The sequence below is a fragment of the Balaenoptera acutorostrata genome, chromosome 1 (assembly GCF_949987535.1).
Source record: "Balaenoptera acutorostrata chromosome 1, mBalAcu1.1, whole genome shotgun sequence".
In the NCBI taxonomy this organism is placed as follows: Eukaryota; Metazoa; Chordata; class Mammalia; order Artiodactyla; family Balaenopteridae; genus Balaenoptera; species Balaenoptera acutorostrata.
In genome coordinates, this window is record NC_080064.1 from 96,673,544 (window position 1) to 96,694,173 (window position 20,630).

Here is a 20,630-nt window from a genome sequence, read left to right on the forward strand (position 1 = left end):
AATATCCCCAAGTGACATGAAGTAAAGTAGCACATATTGAAAGGGAAACTTTCTAAGGTTCGGAACCACCATTTTCCCGGTAAACCTCCCACCAGAGCGGGACCCAGGGGACACCAAATGAAAGACGATGCAAAGAGAAGCAGGCTTGGCCCATGTGTCTCCAAGAGGCCAAACGCAGTCAGAGTGACTGAGATGATCTGCTCGAAAAGATTAGATGTTTTAACACCAATTCTCAGGCCTCAGAAGCAAGCCTGGCTGCTGGCAGACAACCAACACTGCCTTGCTTAATTTTTAGATTTGGCTGTTAAATTTCGCTCAGTGTGAGTTTGTGTTTGATGGGACTTATGAGGGTGGAAGATTCCTGGTAGCAAAGCCGGAGTTCTAGCTCAGTGACTTACCAGCTGTGTGACCTTGGACAAGCCATTTCACCCCATGGAGAGTGTTTACTCATCTGTGCAATGGAGGAAACACCCCCTGCTCTGCTTGCCTTCTGGGGAGTTTAAGGATCAAATAAGATGGTGTTTGGGAATGTAAAAGCACTGTGCAAATGACAGGCATAATTACGTTCGCGGGCAGAACATTGAATCCGTTCTGCCTGATTCACTCAATTCTCCATTTAATTTACATACTGTGGATTTTACCCCTCTTTCTTGCAGCAAAACCCTTTGGAGAGTATCATTTTTAGACCTGAATTGATATATGTGTAGTTGCCTTATTTATCCTCAGAGTCCTCTGGGATGAAGAAAAGAATGGAATTAAGAGGAAAAGTAGATCCAGAGTGATGGTAGCTCAAGGGCACAAAGAATTCCCACCCAGATGTTCTTTCTTTGCTAGATGACACTGACATCTAATCTAAAGCCAAAGCTTCTCATCAAAAGTTAGGCTTACAATTCCCCCAACTCCTCCTCCTCCTCCGCATCTGCTGCCTCTGGATGAAAGTGCCCAGTTTCTGCGTCGCTGTCCTGAGCCACACTGGACACAACATCTAGTACCTCTAAGTGCTGGGCAGACAATATATATTTGGTAAATATTTATAATAGAGGACAATAAAAATGGAGCTCTAAAATTGTTCTCTCATCACCCTAAGTTTCTGAAACTACAACTCAAGAAACAACATGTTTATTTCCACAAGCCTGAAATAACACTGCTTCTAAGACCAAAAGAAAGCCTATGCTTAGTAGATGGGCCTGGAGTGAATAGCATAAGGTACAGGGAACCCCTAGTGTGTCTAAGGTTCCATGGGAGCCGCGAGAAGCCAAGCTAGCACAGGAGAAATTGAACTGTTTTTTATGTACCAAAAAGAAAGGAAAAACTCCATCGGTTAAAACATGACACGATGCTTCCTTAATTGTGTCAGTTATAAGCCACAACTTGACTTCACAGGTGTTAAAATGTGAAAGAAATGTGCATCTTAGAAGAGATGAAAGGCAGTTCATTCACCCCCTCCAAAAAGTAAAGATTTCTTTTTTTGGTTCTGATACATTCTTAGGTTAGCCAACTTCAAACTGTCTCAGTTTTAGCCCCAGCTCCTTGCATTTATATATTATGCAATCATCCTTTCATATGGGTAGAAGGGGGACATTAATTCTATTTTTCTTATGGATATAGTAATACAAAGTACTTTAGGGCTTGAGTATGGTTTTTGGTAAGTGAGGATTGTAAAATGCTTATCAGAGCCAAAATCACATTAATTCTATGGACTGTTGTTTATTATGAGATTTAAAAGAGTAAGAAGTGTTGAAGAGTATTTGGCACGTTTATTGTGCTTTCTTTTTCCCAAGTAGTGCTTTCTATGATTTTTGTTGTGGCTCTTGCTATTTCATTTAATGCTTGATTTGGCGGTTTTCTTGTTGTTATTCAGTTTATTCTTAGTTCAGGTAAAGCAACTGAACTGTGAGTTTTCATTGCACAGAGAAATTAGGCGTGAATAGGCTCATGTGATGAGAACCCATCACCTGCCTGGGCTAAATGTGACATCTTCATAAAATTCGAGGTGGGAATTCATAGTTTTTCTGGGCAGGAGAGAGCATGAAGAATGCAAGGAAATCAGGGAAATAGAAATACCGCTTTTGTGATAATCCTTTGTAAATTTTTCATGGACCAGTCCCTGCTCATAAATTCTGCAGTTTGGGACAAGAAAAATTCCACCTGTTTGTAGCCTGTTCTTTAGTTACCTTCTCACATTCCTCTGGCCTATCAGGACATTTATACACAACCGCAAAGAGAGTCATTAAAAAAAAAACAAAAAAGGGTTTCTAGGGACTAGACCATGGCCGGGGGAGAGGAATGATCCAATAACCATAGCTCCTGTACGTGCTTGATAACAATCATTTGGTTCCATGATGCCTTGTTCCCTGCCGGGGTCCCAGGGCCCATTACTGTGATGATGAGTGTCAGTAGCCCTCATGCTGGGCAGGAAGTGGGTAGGAAGCTGTTAATGTTTGACCACTACTAATGCACATTGTGCCCACTCTTCTCTCATCTGCAGTCTGAGTACCACTACGAGTACACGGCGTGTGACAGCACGGGTTCCAGGTGGAGGGTCGCTGTGCCGCATACCCCGGGCCTGTGCACCAGCCTCCCTGACCCCGTCAAGGGCACCGAGTGCTGTAAGCAGCCCTGCCTCTCAACTTTGGCCTCTGCCCCAAGCCTCCTGCCATCCAAGTTAGGCCCTTCCTGACAGTGCGGCTGCCTTGAGGAATCAGATCTCACCCCGCCCCCCTCCCACACCGCCAGTCCTCATCCCCAAACCTCTTGAGATTTGGTGCAGAAGTGTTATTTCGTGGATGCAAACTGGGTATCTCAATTTACTTTTGTTTTATTTTCAGATTTAAATCCCATCAGGGTATAAAGTAAAAATAATTCCGGCTGTGTGCCACTTAGATTATTTTCTCTGTTTACATACATTTTCTTTTTTTGGCTGTGCATTTCTCTCCAACCTACACTCACCAGCCATAGTCACTCATTTAGGAAAGATTATGATTTGCAGTCATTCTTGAAAAAGAAGCCAGAGAAGATAACTTTTTGCAGAGACAGACCTTTATAATGCACTGGGCATTACTTCAGGGAACAAGAATCTTCCCTGACTGTGGAGCTGACCGTGCAGCCGGAAAGGCAGTGACTTCCCTGCAGCTCCCACCCCACCTCTGGGACTCTGCAGCTACAACTTTTCTACCACTGGCAGCTATTTCCCCTGAGCTGTTCTTTTTAGAAATGCATAAGTGGGCAGTGGATAACAATAAAAATCAGGAACTAGAATCAAAGAATACTTGAAAATTTGGAAAGGAGATTGAGAGCATTTAAAATCTAAAATAAGCTTAGCCTGGTGCCTGGTTCAGCAGGTGAGCAAATAAATACTTGTTAAATCCATGAATGGATATTGCTAAGATCTGAGTAGAACTGAGGTGTGACTAATGGAAACAAATGAGCCATCTTCAGTAAACTTGGCCAGCGTTCTTGAGCACTATGTGCACCTGCTATGTGAACCACAAAGATAAATAAGGCACAGTCTCCGCCTTCAGAAGCGTACAGTCTGGTGGAAGGAGCAGACACCCATTCATCCATTCATTTTTTTCAGCAGACTTTATGTAGCCCCTGCTATGTCTGCGCCAGTCGCTGAGCCACCGTCCCTAGAGGAGCTCAGAGCCTAGTGGGAGGCACACATCAATATGATGTGTTGTATGAGGTGAAAAGAATGGGAGCTATGGATGCTTAGGGATCAGGAACCGCTGGGAGAACCACTCGAGCAAAAGCTTGGAGGTGGGAGAACATCAGACACATTCAGAGAAGAGCATGTGAGTTGAGGTGGAGGCAACACAGGGAGGGGATGGATGGGAGTAGCGTGGAGAAAGGTCTGTAGTGGGAGATCAAGCCGGAAAGTTAGGTTGGGGGAAAATTGGGGAAGAATTTGAATGCCAGGCTGACAGCTTAATTCTATAACCAAAAGTGGGGATGGTGCCTGATTATTTTTTAAATAACAAAAATAATAGTACCTATGAGTGTTTTAGAAAGATACTTCTGACCACCGAATGAGCAAAAACAAGAAACAGGGAACTAGTTAGGAGGACATTGCAATGGTTGAGCTAACAGGTCACGAGAATCCCAACTAGTACGGTGGCAGTGGGACCAGAAAGGAGAAGACAGAGGCCAGAAACTCAAGGGGGAAGTTCAAGGCTGAAGGGCTAGGTGCCATTCAGAGGCGTCAGCACGAGAGACCATGCTCTTCACTGGAGAGCTCTCAGAATGGCTGAGGCTACCCCTTAGACCCCTTAGGAAACGAGACTGACAGGGACAAACCCAAAGTCCTGCAACAAGGCCCTAAATCTTTTTTTTTTTTAAATATCAGCTTTGGGAATTCCCTGACAGTCCAGTGGTTAGGACTCGGCATTTTCACCGTCGTGGCCCAGGTTCAATCCCCCGTCAGGGAATTAAGATCCTTTAAGCCATGTGGTGTGGTTTGGCCAATAAATAAATAAGTAAACAGATAGATAGAATAAATAGAATAAAATAACAGCTTTATTGAGATATAATTTACATCAGAAGATTCACCCCTGTAGGTTATAAAGTTCAGTGGCTTTAGAATATTCACACAGTTGCCTAACTATCACCACTATCTAATTGCAGAACATTTTCATCACCCCAAAAAGAAACATATCCATTAGCAATCTCTCCCCACGCCCCCTCCCCCAAGTCCCTGGCGCCACAAATCTCCCTTCTGTCTCTACGGATTTGCCTATTCTGGACATTCCATGGAAGTGGAATCATACAAGATGCGCCCTGGCTCCAAATCCTAGTGGGGGAAGCTCCCAGGTCTCCATCCTCCGGTCCTCCCCCTAGGATGCACACAACCCACCCACTTCTCCTGCGTGGCAGCAGCCTCACCACCCACCCTTGTCCCCACTCTGTGTTCCAGCCTTCTCTTGCAAAGCCGGGGAGTTTCTGGACATGAAGGACCAGGCGTGTAAGCCGTGTGCTGAGGGCCGCTACTCCCTGGGCACAGGCATCCGTTTCGACGAGTGGGATGAGCTGCCCCATGGCTTTGCCAGCCTCTCAACCAACATAGAGATCGAGGACAGCACCACAGATTCCACTGAGAACTGCACTTCGTGAGTCGCCCCTCTCCCCACACCTCCACGCCCACCCCCTTAGCCCCACGCCCCCCTTACCTCCCTGCTCCCCGTACTGGGGAGGGGGCTGCAGGGAGCACTCCACAGCCTCCTCTCCTGCTCCTGGGGGTGAGGGCTAGAGCAGGGCCCCACCGGACTGCTGGACGTGACATCCACATCAGCCCGACCTTACTGACCTAAGCTTCCCAGCGACTGACAGGTACTTGTGACAGGTGAAAAACACGGGGAGATAGAGACAGGTGGATAAGATCAACAACGGTTAAATGGTCCAGTCCCTTTAAAACAAAATCCAACTGGACTCCACTATGGAATTTTGGATCAGCCAATAAACTTCCTCAACTTGATTGCAACACCACGTGCAAAGCCTTGGGTATCTTCCTGGCTTTGGTGCTAGCTTCTAAAACTGGTCTGAGTTTATGGGTTTGGGAGGATAAAGTAGGACCAGAGCTTTGGTCAGTGATGGCTGAGATCTTCCAAACCCTTTGAGACCCTGATGACCAAAAAATTCTCCAGCTCAGAAGGAAATCTTTTCAGTAATTGAAAGGCTCAGCCCAGGGTGCTTACAGAACGGGTGAGCTATCCTTATCAAATCTCTGGATATTTAATTCCAGGGATGGGAGTATCCTATCCCTGGAATTAAATGATGTGCCTTCTATAGTTCAGGCACTATTCTGGATGCTTTACGTATATTATTTTCTCTAATCCTCACAAGAACCCTTGTGACAGTGAAATAGATATTATTGTTCCCATTACACAGATGAGGAACTGGAGGCTCAGTGAGGTTCAGTGACTTGTCCTTCGTTACCTAGCTTACAACTGGGGAGACTGGAATTCACACCCGGTCCAAGCTTTCCACTGCCCCATGCTGCTACCTTCAAATAACATTGAGTGCGTGCAAGGCAATATCCAGTCCTAGAGAGGAAAAGTAGGGGGATGCATAGATGTAAAAGACAATCGTCCTCTGCTCTCTGTTAAATATTGACAAAGAATACAGGAGAAAAGTACATGAAAGTTTCTCTTATACCCAAGCAATCAAAAGGATAAAAAAGGATGAATTGTATTACACCTGGATTTCTAAAGGTGGGAGCAATGTCTCCCATTCCTATACTTAAATCTCCTAGAAGCGCCATCGTCTGAGCCAGGCAGGAGGCCTCTAACAGTCCAATTTTAATGTTATTTTGGAGTTCAATATTATGAGTCAAAATCATTAGCATGACAACGTTGGCAGCAGAGATAAAGCTGGAGAGGATTCAAGCTGGAAGGAGAGGGAATGTGTGGGTTAAGACAAGCAACCCCCATTTTAGTCCTAACAGAGAATGTGACTGACCCTGGACAAGGCGCAGGCCTGGCTCAGTGGGTCAGTCCCCACGTGCCTGAAAGCAGGGTTTCTCCCTGTCTGGGGAAGCAGTGAAAGTCCAGAAATCATTCTCTCTCAGCGAGGTCGGATGTGGGTCTGTTCAAAACGGCTTGTGTTTCCACAGCACAGACTGCTTCAGGGCCTGGATCTTAAGGCATCCCACGACATTCCCGGGAGGGGGAAAAAGGAGAAATGGAGAGGAAATGGCCACCTAGAGAGGGTTTGTGATTTCCCCACCGTGCCCCAGAAAGGCAATAGCAGCTGCTATCAGGTCACCAAGTGTCTGGCTTTCCTGCTCGACTGTGTATTTACCTGAATCCAAGCCCACTGCCCCCAGACTAACCCCAGCCAGTGGCGCCTCCCACCTGCTCTGCCTCTAGCGCCTCCCAGCTGGTCCCCGCTTCCAACCCCAGCTTCCTCCAGGCCACTGTCCACTCAGCAGCCAGACTGATCTTCTTAAACACAAGCCCAATCACAGTACTTTGCTGCTCAGAACTCTGGATTCTGTGGATTCCCACTGGAATAAAATCCAATACGTTGTCACAGCCTGCAGGGCCTCTGCCCCCTGCCGCTTCTTCCAGCCTCTCTCCAGTGCCTCTCCTCCTGCTTACAGAGCGCCAGCCACGCTGGCCACCGTGCTCCCGCCCTCCTGGCGCCTTTAACATGCTCTTCTGCAACTCTTCCCCCAGCTGACTCCTGCTTCACCCTCGGGTCTCTGCCTAAAAGTGACTGCCTCAAAGAAGCCATCCCTGACCCCACAGGCCCCTGTTACACACACATACACCATCTTGTATTTCTCCTTATGGCACTTACCATAGTTATTACTATGTGATTAACTGTGTGATAAGTTTCTGTCTCCTCCACTAGAAATAGAATGCAAGCTCCAAGAGGGAGGGGGTCAGGGCTGTCTTGTGCTTTGCTGTGTCTCCAGTGTCTAACACCTGGCACAAAGCAGACACAAAATAAATAATTGGAAACAAAACAGGCCAACTGAATGGAGTCTCCATGGCAGGATCCTGAGCCTTCAGGGGATCATCCTTGGTCCCTGGGTAAATGTCCCAGGACTAAGGTGATGGAAACAGTCCTCAGATCCAAAACTGGGATAAGCAAAAGGGGATAAGAGTGAAAAGGGAGTCGTGGAAAGGATGCTGTACGTTCATGGAGGAGAAAGAACAGAAGACCAAATACTGTGAAGGTGAAACAAGAATGAGAGAAAGCATTAAAAAGGGTCTCAAACTTTGGAAGCTTCTAAGTTTTCCTGTACAGTTTCTTCTTTCTAACCTGAATTTATAAACAGTGCTACCCAGTGTGAGCTTGGCAGTGTGTCTGGGTGGCCACCATGTGAGAATTCCTCTTTGAAAACTTGCCTCCCTTTTCCCCAGGGCCATGGCAAAACAAAGCAGGTATAAGCAGACCACAGCTAAACGACCGAGGGCAGGTTCTTAATCTCTTCCATGCCTTGGTGTCCTCATTCTAAGAACCAGTGATAAAAATAGTACTCTTCTTAGAGGCTGTGGTAAGGATGAAATGAAATGATACTTGTAAAGATTTGGAGCGATGCCTGGCACTAGAAATCAATCAAGACATGTTGTTATTATTGAACGTGAAACGATCTCCACCAGGGACAGCTCTGACAAAAGTCAGAATTGTGATGCATTTTGCAAATGTAATCCACTTACGGCATCCTTTTAATTATTCATCCACCTTCAGGAGTTATTTATAGCTGATGCTGTGAGCACATCAGCTTTAAGTGCTGTCTCTTTTAACAAGGAGAAATCAGTACCGTTAGGTTAGCTGGGTATCTTGGATGAGCTCAGCTTAGGTATTTTGGATATGCTTCCATTTGAGAATAACACTAACTGTTGAAGAGCTGGAAGTACCATGTTATTCTGACAAACACAGGCGGAAAGCAGTGGACTAATCTGAGGTCCCCTGAACTGACCATTATTAGTCACTGGAGACCTGGGCTGGTCTCAGACACAGCAGTGAAATAGTGGGATTGTCTTTGATCACCCGTTTCCCACATTCATCTGTTTAATGCCCTGAGTCCCTCTTATGTGCCAGGTCCAGGGCTTAGTGCTAGGGACACAGAAGTGAGCAAGTTAAGTTTAGTCTCTGCCCTCACAGCATCGACAAGCCAGGCAGGAAGACAGGCAATTCAAGAAGAATTAAAGTATGACCAGAAGAGGAAACCAAACTGCAAATAAACTATGAAAAGATGCTCAACCTCACTGATAGTTAAGGAAATAAGACTTAAAGCCCACTGAGACACTCTGTCCTACCGTATCATATTGGCAACAATTTTAACGTCTGACCATTCCAGATGTGGGGAGGATGTGGAGCAAGAGGAACTGTCTTTTGCTGCGGGTGGGTGCAGTTGACGACAGCCACTCTGGAGCACAACGTGGCCATAGCTGGTAAAGTTGGAGGTTCACATACCCTGTGACCCAGCAGTTCTACCCCCAGGCTTTCCACTCAAATATGCGTAGAGGGAGACGTGTGAGAATGTTCCTAACAAGAGTGCGCACAATAGCAAAAAATTGGAAACAATCTAGATGTCCGTCAACAAGTAATGCATAAATAAATATGGGCGAACCATAGAAAGCAATCTTATATACTGGTAAAAGTGAAAGAAGAGCTTTTATTCACGTGTGAATATGAATATGGATGAATACCACAATCATTATACGTATTGAGGGAAAAAAAGCAAGTTTCAGAATCCATGAGCACATAAGATATAAAAACATGCGAAATGCTATCATACAGTATATTGTTTAGAAATACATACATAATTAGTGAAGGGCAGAGAACCACATGGGGACGTCAAGCACCAAATTCAGGAAAGTGATTACTTGACAGTGGGGAAAGTTGTGTGTGATGCAGAGGGGGTTGAGATTAGCCAGGGGTACACCAAGACTTCTGCTGTGTTGCATTTCTTAAGCAGGGTGGCGGGTCTTAAATATTTCATAACATGTTTAAATGAAATACAGGAGGATTGTGATTATGAGAAAGGGAACAGTGAGAGCTGAGGGCACACGTAGCAGAGGCAGGTAAAGGAGTCAAGGAGGACTTCTCAGATTAGGTGACGTTTGCTCTAAGACACGAGTAGGAATTAAATAGATGGAGGGAGGAGGAAGTTTGTTCCAGGAAGAGAGAACAGTGTGTGGGAAGACCCAGAGGCGAGAGAAAGTTTGGCAGAAGAATTGAAAGAAATGCTGTAGGGCTGGAGCATAGAGAGTGGGTGAGGAGTTCGTAACCCCATCCTAAGGGCAGCAGGGAGTCAGAGTTTCAAGCAGGGAAGTGACAGGGTCAGATTTGTGTTCTGGAGGCTCTCTCGAGCCACACTGTGGAGAAGGGATTGAAGGAAGCAGGACTGGATGCAGGGAGGCGAGCTGGGGCTGATTCAGAGCTGAGGGACATGCGGGGAGGAGAAGGAAGAGCCCTTGGGTAGGGTAGACACAGTAGAGGTATTTAGAAAACAAAATCAACATGCCTTCTCCCTTCCTCCTTCCCATAAAAACCAGTTCCTAGTAGCATCTAAAAGTGGACATTTCAAAACAGAAACAAAAACCAAAAAACAAAAAAATGGGTGGATTGGACTGGATGGACTTCTGAGTCCTGAAGAATAGCTTTATCTACTTTCTTTGACAGCTTTGAGTTAGGCAAACCTGGGTTTGAATCTCAGCCCTGTCACTTGCTGGCTGTGTTATACTGGGCAGGGCACTCAACAAGCCTCCGTTTTATCATCCATTAAATGGGGACAAAATTGCATTTCCTCTTACTGATAGAAAGAAATCATGAATGTTAAATATGTAGTTCATCATCTGGGAGATAGTAAGCAACCAATAAATATTATCTACCTCCCCCCTATCCACAACCTTACCTGCTGTCTTATCTTCTGGGTAGTTCTGCATAATGTGGAGGTACACCTACCTGTCCTCCTCTTGGCTGTACCTCCAGGCTCCTTGACTTGGAGGTCATTCTTCACTGAGCATTTTCATGTGTAAGCTTCCACTTGTGAATCACAAGTCTGGAATTCTGCAGAGACCTAGCAGGACATGAGACCTGCATATCGCACAAGCCCTGGTGGGCTGGGCTCCTGACTGTGAACTTGGCTCCTGTTCCCTCACAGGTCCAAGTGGGTTCCTCTGGGTGACTATATCTCCTCCAACACGGATGAGTGCACGGCCACGCTGATGTACGCCGTGAACCTGAAGCAGTCTGGCACTGTTAACTTTGAATACTACTACCCAGACTCCAGCATCATCTTCGAGTTTTTTGTAAGCCCCTGGCTGAGGGGGAAGGTGGGAGGTAAAGACCCTCCGAGGCTCAGACTCATTTACAGGAATCACACACATAGTCCTGCTTGGGAAGTTTTCTCAGTTGTTTTCCCTCTGGAGAGAACTGTAGTCAAAGTGAGCTGAGGCTTCAAGAGGCAAAAAGAAAGGCAGAAGTCTTAGGACCCTGGGGGGAAGAGTAGATAGAGTCTGGGAGTTTCCTAGGTGTTCTGCTCTGTTCAGACATGAAAACAGCACGTAACAGCTCTGAGTTACGCATAATTTCTTTAGTGTCAATGTACTGACATTTTTTGTGTGTAACTAGCTCTTGCCATACTTCAAATCTCATGACTTTTGAGCTCAGTCCTTCTCCCATAAGAAGGGCCCTCTGGAGGGCTGGGGCATCATGGGGTAAGCAACTCATTTCCTTAGAAAGCTGAGAGACTCTGATCTCAAATTCCTGCTGCCTCAGGTTCAGAATGACCAGTGCCAGCCCAATGCAGATGACTCGAGGTGGATGAAAACCACAGAGAAAGGATGGGAATTCCACAGTGTGAGTATCAGAGCAGCCTTCTCCCTGGAGATTCCAGAAAAGGGACCAAGGGCCTTTCCTCCGGAGAGTGCTTCCTCCCCGTCTGGGCCTCCACTCTTCTCTCCCTAGAGGGCAGTTGTCTGACAACATGAGGTTGCTATAGCTTCTCTCCTCTTGAGTTGACATAATATGGATGTGAACTGACTCGCTCCTCTGGCTTGACCCCAAGGACCAGCAGCTTTCCAGCTTTAAAGGGCCCAGTCTTCTGGGGCTGGGGCATGGATAAATAGAACCAGAGAAGAATGAGGGAGTTTCAGCCACCCTGTTGTCAGGACCTTCAGGTCCCTTCATTGGTCTCAACATAGAAATGCTCACGGTATATGTGACTGAGGGAGAAGTGGGAGAGGGCATGAGAGGGTTGTAAGAGGAGCCTTAGAAGGAGAGAGAAGGGCTCCCCTGGTGGCGCAGTGGTTAAGAATCCGCCTGCCAATGCAGGGGACCGGGTTCAATCCCTGGTCCGGGAAGATCCCACATGCTGCGGAGCAACTGAGCCCGTGCGCCACAACTACTGAGCCTGTGCGCCTAGAGCCCGTGCTGTGCAACAAGAGAAGCCACCGCAGTGAGAAGCCCGCGCACCACAATGAAGAGTAGCCCCTGCTCGGCCGCAACTAGAGAAAGCCCGTACACAGCAACAAAGACCCAATGCAGCCAAAAATAAATAAATTTATAAAAAAAAAAAAAAAAGAAGGAGAGAGGAGCTGAGCCAAGCTGGGAGGAAGGGCAACGCTGAGGAAGTTGAGGGAGAGGAGCAGAATAGGCACTGCCATGCAGACTGCAAGGGGAGGGATCCCAACAGGAGGCTAATGCAATGGATTAGCAATACCTGTCTCTGTGACTGAACTAACTCCTCCTGTTTGTGTGGTTTTTAGGTCGAACTAAATCGAGGCAATAACGTCCTCTACTGGAGAACCGCAGCTTTCTCAGTGTGGTCCAAAGTTTCTAAGCCTGTGCTGGTGAGAAACATCGCCATAACAGGTACGGAGAACAGAGAATGGGGTTGGGTCTGGGGTCTGACGCTGACTTCAGCAGGGAGGGTGTGGGTGGGTCCTCAGGGGGCTCAGTCTCTAGGCTCAGTTCTTGCTTTCCTATGTTGTTCTTCCTCCCTAGGAGTGGCCTACACTTCAGAATGCTTCCCCTGCAAACCAGGCACATACGCAGACCAGAAGGGCTCCTCTTGCTGCAAACTTTGCCCAGCTAACTCTTATTCCAATAAGGGAGAGACTTCTTGCCACCAGTGTGACCCTGACAAATATTCAGGTGATGTTTCTGAGGGCGGGAAGAGTTTGGTGGGGGGACCAACATATACACAGGGACAGACAGGAAGTGGAGCCATCCTTTTGGCTAAGCTGAAGACGATTCTTCTTAAGCCCTTGCTTTCTGGGCCCTGGAAGAGCCCAGCTAATCCACCAATCACTCTTGAAATGAAATCATTCAGTAAGTATTTATCAGGCCTCTACTATCTGCCAGGCCTTTACTCTAGGTGTTTGGAATACATCAGTGAAAAAAATAGACAAGGGTCCCTGTCTTCATGGAATTTACATTCTGGAATGTAAATGGAATACGTAATAACTATAATAACTAAATAATAAATATATTATAAATTATATAATGTATTAGATAGCAAAAGTGCAGGGTACCATGGCAAAAAGCAAAAGCAGCTCAGAATTAAAGGAATTAGGAAAGCTATGGAAAGGGGTTGCAATTGTTTTTTAATGAAACCTTAATTAAGATTATAATTATAAATAATATATACAGTAGATAAAAGAGGTATAAATTTATACATTTTAATTTATAACAATTATCATCAAAGTTAATTTAGAAGAGCCATGAGGTCGTATTGTTACGCAAAATATTTTGAGAGCAAGAAGCTATAATCTTTTATCCAAAGCATCCATTGAATTCAAAGCAGGCCTTGTCAGGAAATCCAGGGTTCCTTGGAACACAGTTGGAAAACCACTGCTCTAAGGGAAAATAAGAGGACAGTGGGAAGCAGCTTATTTCTGCAGTCCCTGGATAATTTCCTAAAACAGCCCAACTTGAGAAACGGGACCTGGTTATTTGAGAGGATCTCGGGAGCAGCAGGGCTCTGGTATAAGATGGGTAGTGTCCCCAGAGGGCCCTGTGCTTAGACAGTCCAATGACTGGCACAGCGACCAATCTCCAAGACAGGTTCTGAAACAAACAGGTAGAGAGAGAGAAAGAGTCTCCTCCCTTCCCCTGCAAATGCCCTTAACTATTCCACTTTTCCTTTTTTACATAGAACTATATACAAACCCGGCTCAAGGCCCTCTCTTAATCAGACACCCCCATCCCTACACAGACACGCCCACCCTTCTTCACACAGGCGTCACAGTACGTGTTTGCTCAGCCAAGACCCCCCACTGACCTTGTGAGCTGCTTATTTCTACACCATTCCTAAAATAGAACTTCTATTTATCTACACAGATCTTGCCAAATGAGTGTAGCTTTCAGCAAGAACAGAGATTTTTAGATCTTGAGGGAAGTTTTTACCTATAAGTCTAAATTCCTGTTTTTCCACTTGAATTTCGTATTCCTCTTCCCTGCTCTATCAATAGCAGCCTTTGTTAGTCTTTTTCTCCAGCTCCCTTTCCAGCCCCGCTGTGGTACAGTGTTTAAATGGCAAGGTGGTTCTAGAAGAACTGCCTACAGAGTGTTTTGATCAATGCTATGTAAATTGATTTCTATCCAGAGAGCGGTTATGAAGGTATTAGTTTGGGAGTCTGAATTCTTGGAGTCTATTCTCCTTTTGCTACTGATTTCTCCATCCACCTCTTTAAATGGAAAGTGAGATTTTAGTATGAAGAATATGTTCAGCTTGGGATACAAAGAGTATCACATTTCTTTGGGACTTGATTGTTCCAGAATACAGGGTCAGTGGGAGACTGGGAAAATGCAGAGAGAGTCTGATGAGAGCCTATGATGTAATGTACATAAAGGGAGTGGCAGGAGGCCCTGTGACCATGTAGTCATTCATTTGTAAATATATTCTGAGTGGCCACTGGGTGCCAGGGCTTGGGCTTGATGCTAGGGTTACAGCTGGTGCTACCCTCCAGCTTATGTCAAAAGTGGAAATGCGGTTATAGAAACACCAAGTGTAATAACTCCACGGTACAGGAGGTGCTAGTATAGGAGTACTGAGTGTAATGTGCGGTGGAAGCAAAAGAGGGAAGTGGTCAGTCCTCTCTGGGGAGGGAGGAAAGGCTGCACTAGCTGTGGTCTTGAAAGATAAGCTATCTTGAAAGATGAGTTGGTGATTTGATGGGGACAGGATATTCTGGAAGAAGTGTGAGCCAAGGCCAGAAGGCTCAGGGATCCAGGAGTAACTCAGCACTGCTGGAGCTTACTTAGAGAGAATTAGCATCCAAGGCTAGGAGGTGGGCAGGGAACAGGTTACGGTTAAACCCTTCTGTGCCATTGCTACAGAATTGGGATTTGATCCTATCAGCATTTGAAGCCATTAAAGAATTTAAAACTGAGAATGACATGATCTGGCTTGTGCCTTTTTTTTTTTTTTAATTTTTTTTTCTGCCTTATTTTTTTATTTTTTATTTTTAAATTTATTTATTTATGGCTGTGTTGGGTCTTCATTTCTGTGCAAGGGCTTTCTCTAGTTGTGGCAAGTGGGGGCCACTCTTCATCGCGGTGCGCAGGCCTTTCACTGTCGTGGCCTCTCTTGTTGTGGAGCACAGGCTCCAGATGCGCAGGCTCAGTAGCTGTGGCTCACGGGCCTAGTTGCTCCGCGGCATGTGGGATCTTCCCAGACCAGGGCTCGAACCCGTGTCTCCTGCATTGGCAGGCAGATTCTCAACCACTGTACCACCAGGGAAGCCCTGGTTTGTGCCTTTGAAAGACCATTCTGGTTGCCATTTGGAAAATGGATGAGGAAAGGAAGAGCTGGAGACAGAGGCTACAGTCAGAAGATTTTGCCTCAAGTGCCATTGCCCGTATCCAGGACCTAGACTAATGAGGAGCTGATGCGCATGTGGATATCAGGGACAAAGGCTTGACTGAAAGCATCTTTCTCACTGAGAGATTAAATTTGATCGTTAGGATTTATTCCTTTGTGTTATGTTTAATATTAGGGATTCATTTCCTAATAGAACAGCACAGGGTTTAAGGGCATGGACTCCAGAACAAAATCACTGCGGTTCAAATACTTGCTCCACCACTTTCTAGCTGTGCCACCTTGGGCAAGTCACTTGTCTGTGCCTCAGTTTTCTCATCTCTAGAATGGGAATGACAATAATTGTATCTACCTCATAGCATCATTGTGTGCACTGATTAAAACAGGTAAAGATTTAGAACAGTGTCTGGCATGTAGTAAGCACTAATTTTATTTATTCATTTACATTAAGGCCTGTCCCAGCAGTCTTCTTGTGGTGTAAAACCACTTTGGGCATAGGTAACAATAATAAGTCACTTGTACAGTACTTTACAGTTCACAAAACATTTTCTCATTACTCATAGCATAGTGCAGGGGTGATTTCCCCATTTACAAATGAATTAGGAGAAGCTCAGAGAGGTTAAGGGATTTGCCCAGAGTCTGTGGTGGTGTTGGAGCTGGGCATTGGGTTCATTAGGTACTTAAATCTTCAGGGGAAATGTTTTCCTTGGATAAAAAGGATCAGAACGAGAAGGCTGTATTTCCGGAGGCAGGGGGAAGATACGGAAAGGAGGAGGAAGGTGCAGAAAGAGCAGGTGCAGCCCCCAAGATAAACTTTATCTTCATACAGTTTTACCCAGGGCCAGTCCTACAGGAATCACTTTTCATTTTCTCAACAAATATCTAGGCCAATCCTTCAAACATGACTAGTCTCCAGCTTCAACACCTTGATGAAACCTGAGCTGGGAAAGTGAGGTCTGGCTCAGCATTTGCGTTAATCATTTATTGAAACCAGTTTAGAAGTTGTCATTGTGTAAACAGCTGGACCCTTTTTGCTGAAACCCGGAGCTGGGGTGTCAGGTTGAACAAATATTTGACAAGCAGAGAAGGTCCTTGTGTGGAATGCACTTTCTAACACGTAACTTGCAATTTGCTACATCTAATATGCAAGGGCCTGGGAACTGGCTTATTTTCAGCATCTCCCCCCCAATTTCTCCTGGCCAAGTCTGTCAAAACCAGGAGTCCCTGGATCCCTCTATGTTGAAATAGGCCTTTGTCTGTTAACCAAGTAAATGAGCTGAGAAGACCCCAGCTGTTTCTCAGCCAGTAGTTCCCTCTTGCCCAGGCTAATTAAGATGGGGACAGAAGAGGCATGGAAATGTGTGATTGAGGGAACTCCCCAGTGCAGGCCAACAAGGCGGTAACTAGGAGATTCTCCGATCTAGCAACTCATTTGGTGCCTTGGGAAGAAGAAGGGACCAGTTGAGAAATAAGCCTTAACTGGAAGAGAAAGGAGACTTTTAATCCTTACTAAAAATCCCTTGATAGTTACCAAATAAAAATAATTCCCACAAACCCAGGCGATAATAGTTACCAGCACTTAGCAAATTCTTACTTACAATGTGTCAGGTATGTGCTGGCTCCAGTAAGTAGATATTATTATTCCTGCTCTACAGGTGAGAGCACAAAGGCTCAGAGAGGTTAAGTAACTTGCCGAAAGTGACACAGCTACTAAATGATTAAGCAGGATCCAAACCCAGATCTGTCTGACTTAAAAATCTCATTCCATTCTACCAAACTTCCTGTCAGGTAATAGAGAGAGAGAAGAGGTCTCACTATTATCACCTGCTTACCTGCAGGTAACACAGTAGTCATATTAGAAATAGTGGTGACAGTAGTAGTAAGCAGTATTGTACTGGCACTCTGTAAAGCAGTGGTTTTTATTCTGGAGAAAGTAAATCTCCTGGAAATTAAAAAACATTATTTGCATGAAGTATGTATATTTTTCAGAAAACAGGTCTTTTTTTCAAATTCTCGAAACGGTTTGTAATTCAAAAAAGGTGAAATCCATTGCTTTAAAGAGGGATTCATTGAAATAGTTCTTGCTATCCAGGGGTTCATAGGGTTAAAGCAGAACTAACCTAGATATAAGAAGAATATACAGAGGGACTTCCCTGGTGACGCAGTGGATAAGACTCCACACTCCCAATGCAGGGGGTCTGGGTTCGATCCCTGGTGGGGGAACTAGATCCCACATGCATGCTGCAACTACGAGTTCTCATGCTGCAACTACGAGTTCTCATGCCGCAACTACGAGTTTGCATTCCACAACTAAGAAGCCCGCATGCTGCAACTAAACGTGCCGCAACTAAGACCTGGCGCAGCCTAAATAAATAAATATTTTAAAAAAAAAGAATATACAGAGAGTAAAGTAAATAAAATGATAATAACATTTTTCATTAAGTTCAGGTCAAGGCTTAGAGATAGTGCTGTGAGGCCTGGGGGTGGGGAAAGTGGAAAGAGTTGGATTAAATCGTCACCTTATTTGCATAGGATCGTTGCATGGAGAAGGGGAAATACAGAGGTGGAAGGCCTTCATTCTAGGCATATATTAAGAGACAATTCAGAGACAGAATTGGAGTAAGAGGATGAAGCACTGTCCTAAGCTTTCCTATGTTTTGCTTCAACCCTTCAGGAGTAGAAAAACCACCTGCACAGTCAGGGTTCTGAGGCACCTGGAAGATGGCGAGTTCCAGGGAATTGGTGGTAAACCTGCAAGATGCTCCTTCTGGCTACCTCCCTCCTTGCTGGTCCTTTGGCCAGTCCACCTCTCCATGCCCTGCTCCACAGGGCAGGCCCAGTGGTTTCTCATCAGCACCAGGGAGAGGCGCAAAGGGTGTATCTGAGCAGGGCTTTAGGGACTGAAAATGATGCCGCTCAGGCAAAGGGAAGGTGGGTGTGCAGGATTGTCTACTTTCTGCAATGTCTGTGTTGTGCCTCACCCCGAGGTCTTGGGCATTATAGCATCATGAGCAAGTGGTCAAGAGCTCTGCTTTTTTAACTTCATATATTTGTCCTTGCGTCTGCCATTTAGAAAAAGGATCGTCCACCTGCAGAGTGCGGCCAGCCTGCACAGACAAAGATTACTTCTACACTCACACGGCCTGTGATGCCAGTGGAGAGGTGGGTAGCACGGTCACGGGGCCCCTTTGCCTGCTCCTTGGGCTTTGCCAGGTTCAGACCTCCAGCGGCCAGTGAAGCTGGCACCCAAGAAAACCCCACCGACCTCTGCAGTGACCCTGGGGCCAGTGGGGAAGCAAAACGAGATGACCTCATTTATTTTCAGGTCAGAAGCTGTTTTTGCCACATTTGTTCCGCTGCTTATTCACATATGCTCTGTTTCAAAAAACACCTTCATTTTCTTTTCCTTGGTTTCTTCCATTTGCTTCACCCCCTGGGCAATGGCTGCCTGTCCACGCATACTTATTTCTTCACGGAACTCATCAGACTTGTCCCCTCGGCGCTGCTCTTGTGGGCTGGCTAAGGGGATGATTCCTACTTCCTGGCTCACTGGAGAATGGCCTGACTTGTTCCGTCTCTGCTGGCTACCTCTTTCCCCCGAGGCTTTCTGCCTCAGAAAGACGTTCCTTTGTAGTCTGCTCTGCCATTGAGTCAACAGGCATTTTTTGAGTTATCAGCTGCTGTGCCTGGCACTGTGCTCCAGCTGGGGAATCAGAGACGAGCAGGACGGGCTCCTGCCCTCAGAGGCTCCCTGTCCTGTGGGGGAGGGCAGGGACAAGGAAGATGGGCCTGACGGTGTGCAGGGCACTGGGGGAGCCCAGAAGAGGAGTGACCAGGACGGGGGGTGGCGGGCAGGGAAGGTGTTTCAGAGGAGGCCATTTGTTCACATGTACAACCAGCCACTGTGCGGGGCGCTAGGTGTGCAGCAGCTCACAAAACCAAGGGAACGTCTACTCTCATGGAGCTTAATTCTTGTTGGGGAGCAAGTGGAGGGAGAGACAACAGACAGACAACAAATGGGTGTATAATAATACTTCAGATGGTAGTAAGTGGTAGGAAGAAAAACATAAAACAGGATTGGGAGATAAAGAATGACAGAGCTATTTTAGAGAGGGCAAGGATGACCTCTCTGAGGAGGTGACATCTGAGCAGAGACCTGAGTGAGGTGAAGGGGAGCTCTCCAGGCAGGGGGTGCACAGCAGGTGTAGAGGGGGCAGGTGTGTGCCTGATGACTTCGAGGCACAACAGGAAATGAGCAGGGATGGCTCAAGGGCACAAGTGGAGGGATCTGTCTCAGATTAGACATTCTGAATGAACTGCCTATATCCCTAAATCAGAACCTCTCAAGAAATAGGAGTGGGGAACTCTGCATCATTCAGCACTAAGCATATGCTTGGCTATTAGGATGTATAAATGTTTCCTGGCTGGCTGGCTGGCCGAATCCTCTTTTTGCTAATTAAGCGAGGGATAAAGTCCAATCCTTTACTGTGATTGTTTCTATAGTCATCTCTTACTGCCCACCCCCACCCCCGCACTGCCCCACCCCACCCTCATGTTTCGAACAAAATCCCCTTCCCTAGCAGCCAGGCGAAATGATACATCTTGTCAGTTGCACCTTAGACCCAGTTCTATAGTGTCTGATGTTCTGCATGACCTTGTAAAAATTATTGTCATTTTCTTGGCCTCAGTTGACCCACTAATTAAATGAGGACAATCCGGCTCCTCTTCTCCCTCCAGGGCATAACATGTGGCCGATTGTGGCTGTCTTTGCTTCCTTCTGCCCCACTCTTTCCCCTCCCGGCTTAGACCAAGGCATTCTAGATCCGTAGTGTGCTCTGATGCCTGCAAGCCTGGGTGTCTGCCCTCCCCTGATCACCTTGAGGGTCTTTAGATGCTGAGCGGGGCCAGAGTCAGTGCTCTCACCTTGCAGCCCCGCCAAAGCACAGCTCAGGGAGGAGCCCTGGAGTATTCATGGTAAGGAGTGCACAGGAATATGCAGTCACCAGGAGTGCTTTACAGAAGTCTCAGCCCTCAGGCCCACACTGGTTCTGCTCGGGATTTTGTTTTCTAAGCTGTATTTTAAAATCAAGGGACTCGGGGCTTCCCTGGTGGCGCAGTGGTTGGGAGTCCGCCTGCCAATGCAGGGGACACGGGTTCGAGCCCTGGTCCGGGAAGATCCCACGTGCCGCAGAGCGGCTGGGCCCGTGAGCCACAATTACTGAGCCTGCGCGTCTGGAGCCTGTGCTCCGCGGCAAAAGAGGCCGCGATAGTGAGAGGCCCGCGCACTGCGATGAGGAGTGGCCCCCACTTGCCACAACTAGAGAAAGCCCTCGCACAGAAACGAAGACCCAAC

At 46.4% G+C, this 20,630-nt stretch overlaps 1 protein-coding gene across 3 annotated transcripts in view; it reads left to right on the forward strand.

Moving 5' to 3' along the window:
* The window catches only part of ELAPOR1 (endosome-lysosome associated apoptosis and autophagy regulator 1), a 69,420-nt gene that overhangs the window by 33,670 nt on the left and 15,120 nt on the right, over positions 1-20,630 (forward strand). Inside the window, exons 2-8 of one of the 3 annotated variants that reach the window (XM_007169475.3) lie at positions 2,489-2,609; positions 4,913-5,105; positions 10,616-10,763; positions 11,233-11,313; positions 12,222-12,327; positions 12,460-12,609; positions 18,351-18,439. In XM_007169475.3, the coding sequence (XP_007169537.2) occupies positions 2,489-2,609; positions 4,913-5,105; positions 10,616-10,763; positions 11,233-11,313; positions 12,222-12,327; positions 12,460-12,609; positions 18,351-18,439 (888 nt within the window). Of the gene's footprint in view, positions 1-2,488; positions 2,610-2,721; positions 2,798-4,912; positions 5,106-10,615; positions 10,764-11,232; positions 11,314-12,221; positions 12,328-12,459; positions 12,610-18,350; positions 18,440-20,630 lie in introns of those variants that run through there. The other 2 variants (XM_007169476.2, XM_007169477.3) reach the window with 2 other exon arrangements.